This window comes from Lolium perenne, chromosome 3, assembly GCF_019359855.2.
Source record: "Lolium perenne isolate Kyuss_39 chromosome 3, Kyuss_2.0, whole genome shotgun sequence".
NCBI classification, from domain to species: Eukaryota; Viridiplantae; Streptophyta; class Magnoliopsida; order Poales; family Poaceae; genus Lolium; species Lolium perenne.
This window is the reverse complement of record NC_067246.2, coordinates 104143170-104155626: the sequence shown is the minus strand read 5'-3', so window position 1 is coordinate 104155626 and position 12457 is coordinate 104143170. Positions and strand designations below refer to the sequence as shown.

At 45.3% G+C, this 12457-nt stretch overlaps 2 protein-coding genes across 2 annotated transcripts; one reads left to right on the top strand and one right to left on the bottom strand.

The window, feature by feature from the left end:
• Positions 1 to 771: 771 nt before the first annotated feature.
• LOC127339521 (uncharacterized) lies at positions 772 to 1398 on the bottom strand. The gene has a single exon (XM_051365361.1). The coding sequence runs from the start codon at positions 1396 to 1398 to the stop codon at positions 772 to 774; it is 627 nt and encodes a 208-aa protein (XP_051221321.1).
• A 3291-nt stretch (positions 1399 to 4689) lies between these two features.
• On the top strand, positions 4690 to 11703 carry LOC127342052 (glycosyltransferase-like KOBITO 1). The gene is made up of 11 exons (XM_051367983.1): positions 4690 to 5176; positions 7693 to 7842; positions 7919 to 7971; positions 8347 to 8455; positions 9131 to 9265; positions 9341 to 9385; positions 10102 to 10289; positions 10413 to 10554; positions 10853 to 10899; positions 10994 to 11081; positions 11155 to 11703. Exons 1-11 carry the CDS (start codon positions 4790 to 4792, stop codon positions 11434 to 11436), a joined length of 1626 nt encoding a protein of 541 aa, XP_051223943.1. The 5' UTR covers positions 4690 to 4789; the 3' UTR covers positions 11437 to 11703.
• The last annotated feature ends 754 nt before the right edge of the window (positions 11704 to 12457 follow it).

Genomic DNA, 12457 nt, shown 5'->3' with positions numbered 1-12457 from the left:
CTCAAAAGAACAAAGATTGTCACGAGTGAACGGACGAACATAAATTAAAATTTTCACTATGCACGGAGTAACAAGAACATCGCGAAGAGTAAGGCGACGAGATGAGGAAGAAAGAGATGTATGGCCAGAGTTAGCGACATGAATAGAAGAGCCATCTCCAACCATAATATGTGTGTGTGGAGGAGTAGATGAAAGGGAGGTGAGGTTACCCGCATCCGAAGACATGTGAGCAGAGGCTCCAGTGTCCATGACCCACTCCGAGGGAGCTTGCAGGCTCATGGTGTTGAAGTAGCTCGCGAGGACGGACGGGTCCCAAGTTGCCTGCGCGGGGCGCCGTAGTTGGGGTAGCCGGTGTAGGTGTACGTCGCGGGTGACGGGGTGTACGTCGCAGGCGACGCGGCAGGCATGGCGATGGAGCCATGTGCAGGGTGTGGCGGCAGGCGTGGCGGCAGGCGTGGCCGCGTGGCTACGATCCGAGAAGACATGTGTTGGGGCTGGGGCCGGCCTGGTGGTAGACGGAGCCGCCGTGGCCCTGCATCGGGTACATGTGGATGGCACCCCTCCAGGGATGCTGTGCGCTGGGGAAGACGAGGGGCGGCGGGTTGCTTCTTATTCCCACGGTAGCGGCCCGAGCCATTGCCAAGGGGGGGCGCTATAGGGTGTGGGGCGCCGAAGCCAGGGTGCCCAGCGTGGGGCTGCGGCGGCGGTGGTGCAGGGCCGCGAGAGCCGCTGGCAGGAGGGACGGTGTAGAAGACCGCAGGCGAGGACGAGCTAGATGACGATTTCGGCTTCAGTTAGTTCCTGGAGAAGAAGCATGTTGCGAAATTTAAGGAAGGAGGGGCATGTTGTGAGGAGAGGGGCGAGGTTCCTGGCGTCCTTGTAGTGGTCGTGGAGGCCCTTGATGGTGTTCCACACCATGGCGTTGTCGGTGACGGGTGCGTTGACGTCGGCGAGGGCATCGGCGATCGACTTTTGCTCGAGGCAGAAGTCGGTGATGCTCTTGTCCTCTAGCGTGATGTTGGATAACTTCTGCCCGAGGTAGCCAACACGGGCCTGCTGGTTGTCGCGGAAGAGGTCAGTGATGGCGGTGAGGACGGCGAAGGAGGTGGTGCCCGCGGCCATGACCATGTCGGCGATGTCAGAGGCAATGGAGCCGTACAACCACGGAAGAAACATGGAGTCCAGCCGCAGCCACTCCGCGTCCACCGGAGGGATGGGTGGGACGAGGTGATCCGTGAGGGCGTACTGCGTGACGGCGATGGCGAGGAAGTCCCGCCACTTGGTGAAGTTGGAGGCCTTGGGATCGAGGGTGACGGGGATCATGCTCTTGATGTTTTGGACGGCGGTGGCCTGAGCCTGGAGGGAGGCGTGTGGGTGGGGGAGGTCATCGGCGGCCATGGGAGCGGCGGCCACAGGAGGAGGCGCGGAAGGAGTCGGTGGAACCCTAGGGCGGCAGCGGTAGTGGAGGGGGAAGGAGGAGAATCGTTTGGCTGATACCATGATAGAATTAGAAAGGAGAATGACTTGCCACACAATTGTAGTCTTTCCCTTATCTCATATATATAGGCAATTACACAAGATATACAACAAGATATACAAGGAAGGGATCACTACAAAGTCTAATCATAATGACCTGAGTAATAAAGAATATCAAGCACTAAAGATGGCAGGGTATAATTGATCGAATATAGAGGACATATTCAGTTTGCCTAACAATTAGTTCTCCCTTTCTCGGACTAAAGGAGTTCACCGGTACCCATTTCATTCATACTAACGAAACAAATAACTCGACCATTTGCTAATGTATCGCCAGTACAGATCAGTACGTGTCCGTGATGATGTATCCATGGGAACTAATTTTCCAAGGACAGGATGATTTGGTGAGCGAGTGCAACCACACATGCATTGGGCCTCCGAATGTCGCGGCGCCGATTGATCACAGCCGGGAGCTAGCCGGCCATCTATCTTCGGAGGACGGCGTGGCATGTGATGTGCACCCTTAATAATGCCCAACTAACATCCCCATGATCCATGCATCCATGTACAGTAGCGGTGTACGTGTATGGCCCATACATATATAATTCCACAAGATTAAGAAGCTACTCCTAGCCAGAGAAGTGCAGCGATAGTAAATTGCGAATTTAGATGTACCCTCCTGATAAGTGTACTTCCGTGGTACGAGAACATAATCGGAGGAAGTGGAGTTAGAGTGAGTAGACATAACAACCCCCGGATGATCTGCTTTCTGAGGTAGTGTTGGTATATAGTGTCCCTTTTCTCCAAGAAATTCTAGATCTGTTATAGAAGTTCACAGGAAGTACAAAGCATCTCAAATATAATGAAAATTATATCAAGGTCCTTAGACCATCTAATGACCACTACCACCGTCAAAGCGAGCCGTTGACGAGCCACTATCGCCACTCTCCCACCGGAGGCGGCTTGACGTTATTGATGACAGTCGAAAAGTCTTCATTCATGCACCTGCCTCTAAGGAGCAACACCCTAGAGCCGAAGTTATTGAACTCTTCAATTTTTAAATCTTCTAATACTAAAGCCGCAACACATGTAAACTAGACGAGATCCACAACTCCATGGGAGCTAGGACTAGACGATTCTCCGCCCTCCTCAACACTGATGGCGCAATCTCCAACGGCAATGTGGACGAGGAGGCGGGTATACCTTATCATTGTCCCACACAACATCGCCACAGCCAGCATAGCGTTCCTGCCGGTTGACCAATCAGTAACTTTAGAGACCCTATTACAACGCCAAGTGCAGGTTTGTGGTCATATATATACCCGGCAGACCATTGGCAACCATCGTCCATGGAGCTCTGTACGTTGGCAACACCCCAACACTTATAGGCCGTGCAACGCATTTTTTTAATAGAAGTCGGCACTTGAGCAGTGCAAATTAACTCTGTCCGCGAAGAGGACCATATGATTACAGTGGGTTTTCATTTTTCAAAAAAGAAGATAATTTATTTTTGAGCCTCCACATTGCATGCTCGGGCTCCCATAGTTACACAAGCTAGTGTGCACTTTTGCTATATATGACCAACTGATCATGTATGGACTCTGAAAGGAAAAAAAACTTATCTTGGAAAAGGGCGGGCGCAATGCAAAGTCAACGCAGCTTGTGCAGAAGGATATGATCAGAGGAGAATCTGAACGTATGTTGCCTTGTTTCGCTGACGAGCAGATTCTTTCAAGCAGGTATAGACACATGTCTGAGTTTCTAATATTCAAAGGAGTCCACGAAAACAGCCATGTTTTTTTGCTTGGAGTAAAGTGCAAAGCAATTTAGGCAACGAGAAGCTTGTCGCAGAACTTTCTCCTCACTGGATCTTATCCTGGACTAATCACCTGTTGCATTCTTCAGAAGGCAGTATAGTACATCCGCACTAGTAGCATCTCGAAGAGTGGAATTTCGGATCTCTTACTAGGCATCGTAGGCATTTTAGGTTGAATGTCAGGATCAGTTCCTTTCATTAGTGTCAGCTTGTAAGAGACATTATTTTTCATACATAGTAGATTAGAACAATTGGCGGCATGCTCCATTTCTCCACGATTTGGAGCTAGAGGACAGGATCACTCCAGCAACAACACTTGATTTGCTTGTGTGAGCTCAGTTGGAAACTTGGAACCGTAGTACCGGGTCCTCCACCCTAATGTGAGAACGGAAAAGCTAGACCTACGGGATGGATTTTACGAAAATATTCTACGAGAGGACGTGGGACCAGCCAGTTGGTTCATTTGTTTTTCCCTTGCATGATTTTCGGGCCGTACACAAACCGTGTGATCCCATAAAAAATTCCCATAGGTGTAGTGTTACTCATGTGAGAATGCCCAACCTTTCAAGCTTTAACTCGCCTCTTAGCCACTTCTTTGATTGAAAATTTGAATGAGCAAATCAAAAGTTGAAATATTCAAAACTTCAAATCTGAAGCAATCAAACGGGCGTGTTAGGGATGCGGGCGCTCCAGCGGGCGGAACGGACGCGGCGAGGCTGTGCGAGTATTTCCGCCGGGCAGATTCGGAGGGGATGACCTGCGTACGTCGGGATCTGCGTCCGGCACGCGGAGGCGACGGCGGGAGATGGGGGAAGAGGGAAAGAGAAGGAGCTGAATGTTCCTTCGCGCCAACGCGGGGAAAGAGATGGGGTTCGCGCTTGCACAACCTCGCGAAATCGGGAACTTGGGGTTTCCGCGCACGCGAATCTGACTGGCCCGGATTTTTTTTTGGCATGGGGTCCAATGCGGTGTCTAAACTGTCCCTTTTTTCCCTCCAAACCTGCAAAACGGAGGTTATTATGCGGATGGGGGTCGGATGTGGTGTCTGCTAGAGATGCTCTTAGCCACCTTTTAATTGAGAATTTAGAATGAGCAAATCAAAAGTTGAAATATTTTTAACTTCAAATTTGAAGCAATCAAGCAAAAATATGAGAATATATCAAGTTCATATTTTTCTAAAAATTAAGAATTTTAATGAAATATAAGCTCTTTTTAAATTCTATTCTTTCAACGAATGTGGATCAGAGGGAGTTTTTTTTTAGACTCTAAACATTTTAGTGGATTGAGGAGTCTAACCAGTGCAGTGCCCGGCCTTTACTATTTCTGGGCCCATCAATAATTCCATAGGTCCAACATCTTGTACTTCACTCATGCTCGTGACGGCCCAGCCCGTAGAATGCTCAGCTTCTCCTTCCGGCAACGCTCGCTGGAGAGCAGCTCCACAACCAGAGAGGAGGACGACGGAGGTCTCCACCAACCAGCCACCGACGCTCCCCAATGGCGGGCTACCGCGGCGCCTCCTCCTCATCCGCGGCCGGCGGCGGCGGAGGGGCGGCGGCGTTCGCGACGCGCGTGCTCCTCCTCCTCACGCTGCTGCCGCTCGCGCTCGCCGCGTTCGCCTTCGCGCTCCAGTGGCGCGGCGGCATGCGCGACCCGACCGGCGCCGCCTGGCCCGCCGACACGCAGCGGTTCCCAGGCATGGAGAACAGCCCTCTCGGCTCCTCCTCCCAGGGAGGCGGGGGCTCCTACTTCGCCGTCTCCTCCGCGTCGGCCTCCTCTGCGGCCGCCGACTGCGCCGAGATCCTCGGCCGGAGCGCCTCCTCCCATGGCATCTCCCTCTACCGAGGCTGGAGCTTCGACTCCGAAGCCGCTATAACCCCTAAGGTGCATCCGCCCCCCGCTCCGATCTGATCTGCGCTTAGAGATCCCCCTTTCTACTTTTCTACAGCGGTTCGATGTGATCTCGTGCTATGGGATTGTGATTAGTATAGATGTGATCCGAGAAGTTAGTCTGCTGAGCTGATGTATATCATAACCTCGACTGAAAAATTGAAGATACACTAACAAGATGATTCGATCACACTGAAGGATTTCACAGTGGTACATTAACACCTCTAGTGGTTTCTTTTTTCAGGATTTAGAATCTCTGGCTAATAGGTTGACCTTATCTTAGAGCATCTCTAGCTGATCCCTTATAATCGCTTAGAGGATTAAAATTTCGGGTTTACTCTAAAGTGCAGCTAGCCGAACTCTCAAACCGGTTAGAGGAGTAAATTACTCCTCAGCCGCACCGACAACTAAATATACTTGGACATGGCCTCTGTAGAGTAAAACTCGGCCACCCACCCACAAACTCCCGCGCCCGCACCACACCGTCGCCGGCGTCGCCTCTGCTGACACCCCGCAGTCTCCGCCAACCCCCTGCCCCACTTCAACTCGCTCGCCGGAGGCTGCCCTCGCCGGAATCGAGCCATAATCGGGCTGCCGTGTCGTCGCCAAAAACTCTTGATGGTGACCTCCTCTGGGTCCGTCCGTCCAACCGTCGACATCCGGCTGTCTCGAAGTCCCCACGCCCCCGTCGACCTCCTCTGTTTTATCTGTTGTTGCCGGGTCCATGGAGATGGAGTAGGCTGAGCTGGACTCCGCGAAAGCTCTTGCTGTCATAGGGGCGCCGAAATCGTCTGCGGCGGCGTCCTTCTCTTTTTATCCTAAGGACGCACCAATGGCGTTCGGCACAATGCCAACAAGGTATTTGTTGAAACTTTTCTTCTGAATGAGAAGATATATGCCGATGTGTTTACTCAATTTCATTTGAAACACGTCCCGTGAATAAGTGCAAAAAGAGACAGCTCGAATCTACGGAGGATGGCGACAATGCACTCTATTTTGCATGGAATGATCAAGTTCTTCTGGAGGCATTGGAGTGGAAAGCAACCGTTCGATAAATTTTGGCAACAAATTCACGAGTCTTCTAACAAGTCCAACACAAGTGGAGAAACTAGATCACCAGCATCACTCTTAAATAGGTGCAACATTCTTGTAATGCGCTCCAATGCCGGCTAGGGTTGATCAAGTGGAGAAGCTAGAACACTATGACCTATGAGACTATGTTAGTGATTTGTATGCACTATACAACTATGTTAGTGATTTGTATGACAATGCTATGATTTTGTATGACTATGCTATGGATTTGTATCACTATGTTTATGTGTAGTTGCAACAAAACCGTAGGAAATAATTTTTAGGGAGTTAAGTGTAGGGGATCGGCTAGGAACCGGTTTTCTTAGAGGACTAAATATAAGGAGCTCAAGGATACTCGGCCGGATAGGGGGCTAAATTATAAGGGATCAGCTAGGGATCCTCTTAGGTTCTTACTTCTTAGTGGAAAAGCCTATCTTGTAGAGAAGATTTGTGTTATTTTAAGTGTGATTTAGTTGTTGCAGAATGTGTTGTTTCTTTTCTGTTACACCAAAGTGCCAAAAATGGCTGACGCAGTCTAGAGGTAAAACAGCGCAGCTGCATTACTTACTCAGTACAACATCCCATGAACTTGTTGTCAGAGTTTTCAGGTTGCCTGACTTGCAATCTTGCATTTGTGCACACAGTATGATCTGTCGCTTAACTTTTCATCACTCAATGAGAACTAGTGTTCACTAGGTGTGCAGCAATGGAGCTTTGCAGAATTTCAATAACTTACATATTCAAATACTAGGTGCTTGTTCCTATTGTTTATTTGAGAAAATTGTGTCATAAAAAAATTACTTAGAGAAACCAGAGAGCTAGCTTTCATCTCGTCGGAGTCAATGTAGTTTTTAGACACCAAGAGGGGAATATGGTGGTCCATGTCTCCATGGTGCATGCAGCATGCTTCTAATATTCCTGAACCTATGGGTCTATTTTGTGCAGAGCTACCTGCCATGTTTGCTTGTTGCTTTCATGTGCAAGGACTCAATAGCAATGCTTATCGCTTAATGTACTGATGAAAGAGCCATTTTCATTCAGTAATTTTTTGGTTGCAGTTGCTCTATTCATATAAACAAATGGGGTCATGCTGGTGATGGTTTACTAGCACATTTTCTTCACTATATGCACATTCTTGTGTCATAATTAACATGGGTCGGACTTCAGGCTTATATCTGCATCCAACTATCTTGAATAGCAAGTCTGGCTAACAGGATATATGATGCTCACATGGTTTCTAGATATGGGATGACGTAGGGAGGACTTGCCAAAATCAGACCAGAATCACATAATTTTGAACTAAAACAACTATTTAACTTAAACATCAGATCATATTTTAGTCGCGAAGATTCCAGTACGCATGTCTTTCTTGTGTAGCATGGCGCGACACTTATGTAGAACTAATTCTGTCCCTTGCGTATTTTTTTATGATACTGCAGATCTGTATCACGGGAAGCACATCTGCTAGCCTACACCAAATTCTTCCATGGTTGTATTATCACAAGGCCATTGGTGTTTCACACTTCATTTTGTTTGTTGAAGGAGAGGCTGCTAAACCAGCTGTTACTTCGGTTCTTGAATCTATTCGGGTAATTAATCTCTCCCTGTACTTTTGTTGTATGATCTTTCCTGGTATACTTCTGACTTCATGTGGCTCTATTTTAGGGTGTAAAAATTATTTTCAGAACTAAAGAACTAAAAGAACAACAAGACAGAAGGTACGGTGATACACTCAATAGTTATGTGCATACGCAACTACTTTCTTTCTGAAGTAACAAAGCTAGTTTTTGTAAATATGTTATGTTCGATGAAAAGCTCAGCTACAACACTAATCAACAATAAAAAGACATGCATCGATAAATTCTGTCAGTATTGCTGAAAATGATGTGTCTTGAGGTGTAGTACGTAAAGATGTCAAATCACTTCTATCACAATGCCATTAATTGAACTTTTCATGTTCTTGCATTGTTGTTTAAGAATCCTTTTTTTTGGGTCTTGTACAAGGGTATTATGTATATTTTGCTATAAAGTTTGTTGATGTATATTCGCTATGCTTGGGTTGTCTATACTTATTCTATTTCTATCATTTTCAGCCGCATTTGGAATGAGACTTGGCTTTCAGGTTTCTTTTACAAGCCATGCAATTACGAGTTGTTTGTTAAGCAGTCACTTAACATGGAAATGGCTATTGTTATGGCAAGGGTATGAGCTATTTCTATCTGTTTGATAGTATCTGCCTAAATAAAAAAATTGACGTTCATGTCCTTTTGTAAGGTGTATTAAAGATAATCATCAGCATTTGATTCACAAATGGTGGTGCTCTTCGTGTTATCCATTGTCCACTACCATCTTACTGTTTCAAATATATATATTTTTTGCACCAGAGGACATATAATTATCATCATATAGTATTCTGGTCTCTGTTGAACTATTTAGCACCAATATCAATACCCATTTATCATCCATAGTACAAGACTATAAGCTGATATGACAGATTTAAGTTACAAGTCTACAACAATATACTAATGTCTCTGATACAATGTTTGTAGCTGCATATAATACAAACAGGAAACATGCATATCATAGTTACTCCTGAATGAAAATATATTTTCTCTTCTGCAGTCCAATAGTCTGTTCCATGTTTGTAACCCAGTCTCTACTTCTGTTTACTAAAATTTCAAGAAACTCCAATCACATTAGTGTGCTTTGCTATTTTGCCAAGGCTATAATAGGAATGTTAGTTTACATCAGTCAATTGTTTCCGGACATTGACAAGTAGTTATGTTCTAAAGGAGTATTTTACATTCTTTTGTTGGTTGATTAGGCCTTGTATTTTGTAGTGAGTTTATTGTGAGCTTCCCTGTTTGATTATCGCAGGAGGCTGGAATGGATTGGATCATACATCTTGATACTGATGAGTTAATTCATCCAGCGGGTGCCAGGGAGTACTCTCTGCGGCGGTTGCTTTTGGATGTTCCTGATAATGTTGACATGGTTATCTTCCCCAACTATGTGAGTTACCGAGCTAATCCGTTCTTGAATTAAGTAACTCATTTCACATCTGACTGGTAAGATTCTGTTTCTTAGGAGAGCAGTGTTGAGCGGGATGACATCAAAGATCCTTTTACTGAGGTACGTAAGCTATTTTTACCAGCAACAATTATTCAATGGAAGTGTATAATTCGTCCTATACGATGGCAAAAAGGCATTGTTTAGTGAAACCCATGGTATAACTGCAAATCCAGATAATGGATACTTACTTTAGCCTGAAGACAAGTTGTATACCTGTAATTTGAAATGCCGTCATTAAAAGTTTGTGTCGGTGAGAAGATAGTATTAGAATATCAAGAGGGGTCTGGTTGTGGCGATTGGTAGCAGAAGTCCTTGTTATTTCCTTGTAGGATCCAGGTCCACACTTGAAAGTACGGACTCACTGCTCTTCTTTAATTACTATGCTACCATGATCCTTTTAGAATACAATGTAGAGAACCTTTGGATCCCAGGCCATGTATTTTCTCCTCACTCATGTGGTTGGAACCGTAAGAATATCCACTCTTTTGGGGGCAAGGTAGCTTTGTTGGGCTAGAAAATTCTCGGTTTGCGAGGAGCCAATTCAGCGCACTCTAATTGACAAGACTCAAGCGACACAAAACACACTCAGCAACTCCCCTCCTTAACTAGTGGGTCGTTTTCTTAAGAGGTGGTTGCATAAGTAAAGCAACACAACTAAGTAAGGTGCTGAGGCAAGTGCGACTTGGCTAAAATGTGCTAATATGCCCATCTAGGCTATAGCTCATCACAGCTAAAAATCCAAGCAAACTTATAGTACCATGTTTATGTAACTGCAGGTTTCCATGTTTAAGAAGAACTACGATCATCTTCCGAAGGATACATACTTTGGCCTCTACAAAGAGGCAACACGGGGTAATCCAAACTACTTCCTCACTTATGGTAATGGGAAATCAGCGGCAAGGGTCCAGGAGCATATGCGCCCGAATGGTGCTCATAGATGGCACAACTACATGAAAACCCCAAAGTATGATAGCAGATATCTAAATTTGTGAAGTTTTTCTTGTGTCGGTTACTAAATTATAGTCAGCTTCTAGGGAAAAATTCTACTGGATTACTTAGCCATCTGTTTCTGTTATCTTTCATGTAGTGAAATCAAGTTGGAGGAGGCTGCTATTCTGCATTACACTTACACAAAGTTCTCAGACTTAACTTCAAGAAGGGATAGGTGTGGCTGCAAGCCAACAAAAGAGGATGTGAAGCGATGTTTTATCTTGGAGTTTGACAGATTGGTGAGTTACATTTGTTTATTTCCGTTGCTACACCTGTGCAATATAAGTTGTTGGCCTATGGTTACCTGGTCAAACATTATGCAATTTTGTTTATTGAAGTGATACGTGTGCATCGTGTAAAAAAAGTAACAGCAATTCAGTATACAGAGGAAACCAGTTCCTAAGAACAAGTAGCTGACACTCTTAATGACCTTTTCTGGATTATGGCTTTCCCTGAAACAACTGATGCGGTTCCATAGGAATTTTTGTTTGGATAAGTGGCAAAACTAAATTTACTTCCTTTCCTCTGACATGACAGGCATTCGTAATTGCTTCAACAGCTACTGAGCAAGAGATGAGGAACTGGTAACCACCTTACCCCTCTGCACAACTGCAGCCCATCCCTTCCTACCCCTCTCCTGAAGAACAGCATTATATTTGTTTGGCTGCATATGTTCAGGTACCACGAACATGTTGTATGGACGGACAAAGATACCAATTTGAAGCTCTTGAGGAAGGGTGTTTTAACACGCATATATGCACCAATGGTAAACCTTTATCTTAAAATCGAAAATGTGATTTGTAATCTCAATGCTGCTAAGCTATGTGTCATCTTTCCAGGCTATTATTCGTGGTCTCAAGGAATCTGGCATCTTCACCGCTGCAGTAACATCCGCAAAAGCACACCCTAAAGTAAAGTCGTCAAACATTGGTCTTGAAAACAAGGAGTCTATCCACACAAATGTAACAGCTGCTCGATCCACTACGTTAAAAGAAGGCGGTAATGACAATTCTCATGCAAGTGCAAGAAAGATTCTGGAAATGATCGATGTCCAGGAAGAAGCGATGCCGCCATTGTCACCCCCTGGTTTCCTTGAGCTCATTGAAAGTGCATTATCATGAAATCATGAGAGGTTCTGGAAGCGTGTTTGATTGTTGTGAGCTGCCAAGAGGCAGCTCCTCAGAGCCGAGATTCCTAACCATGCAGTGTTGACCTGTACTGTTGAGCTTATATATAGATCTCTTCGTTGGTGCAGACTGTAGATTGTCACTACTTATATGTATAGATAGTGCTGGGAGTGTTGGGCGTTGTGTTGTCATGTCAACTCCTGATGATGTATCTTGCTGCCAGTTCTGAACCCTGGAAAGAGGAAAACTTTATCCCTGTAAGAGCCATGCGTAATTTGACCATATTTTATTGGTTCTCGGGTTACAATATTATTTGCGTAGTTGCAGCAATCGAAATGGTGTAAATTGAGGACTGTAAACTAAGTACACTCAGTTGATTGATACAATGTGAAAAGAAGACTGAACAATTCCTTTTATGGATTTCTGTTTTGGAGAAAAAATTCTGGACAATATAGAGAGACTAAAATTTAAGTTATAATTTTAAAAAATGTAGGGGCTTTCCCTACCGCATTTTGTTCAATTAAGAAAAAGAGGGCAACTTTTAGAGTCAGTTTGGTTGCTGCAACCTCGCAAAATATACAGACTTGCATCAGTTCTTGTCAAGCATAGCTACTCCCAAAAATACATCATTATCATCGTCATAATAATTCCTCGGAATGCCGTAAACCACCTCATCCTGCATTCAGGTCTCGTCGGTGGCGTGTCCTTGTGTTCCACGATGTAGCGGAAAGCATGATGTATGCAATCGGAGAGATGAGCGTTGTGGGAATACGACCAACAAAGATGATCTTCATCTAACCATAGTTCTAATGGGCTTGTTGATGAGGTCAGTGTCCTTCGGGTTATCGTAAGTCGGAACAAAGTTAGTTAGTTGCTGGTCATATATGAGCTAACGAAGAAGTGAAAGTACTGAACGAAGTACAAATTGATTCAACCTTGATGCAAGGAAAGTACACATCGTTGTCCATCATGAGTATTGTTGTCTCCTCTCCCCAACACACATCCTCAAGCCTTT

Bases quoted from the DNA above. Each gene is read 5' to 3' on its own strand.
- LOC127342052 (XM_051367983.1), top strand. From the start codon at position 4,790: ATGGCGGGCTACCGCGGCGCCTCCTCCTCATCCGCGGCCGGCGGCGGC. The intron at 7,972-8,346 runs GTACGGTGATAC...TATCATTTTCAG, and splicing joins AAAGAACAACAAGACAGAAG to CCGCATTTGGAATGAGACTT. The intron at 11,082-11,154 runs GTAAACCTTTAT...TCATCTTTCCAG, and splicing joins CACGCATATATGCACCAATG to GCTATTATTCGTGGTCTCAA.
- LOC127339521 (XM_051365361.1), bottom strand. From the start codon at position 1,398: ATGGCCGCCGATGACCTCCCCCACCCACACGCCTCCCTCCAGGCTCAG.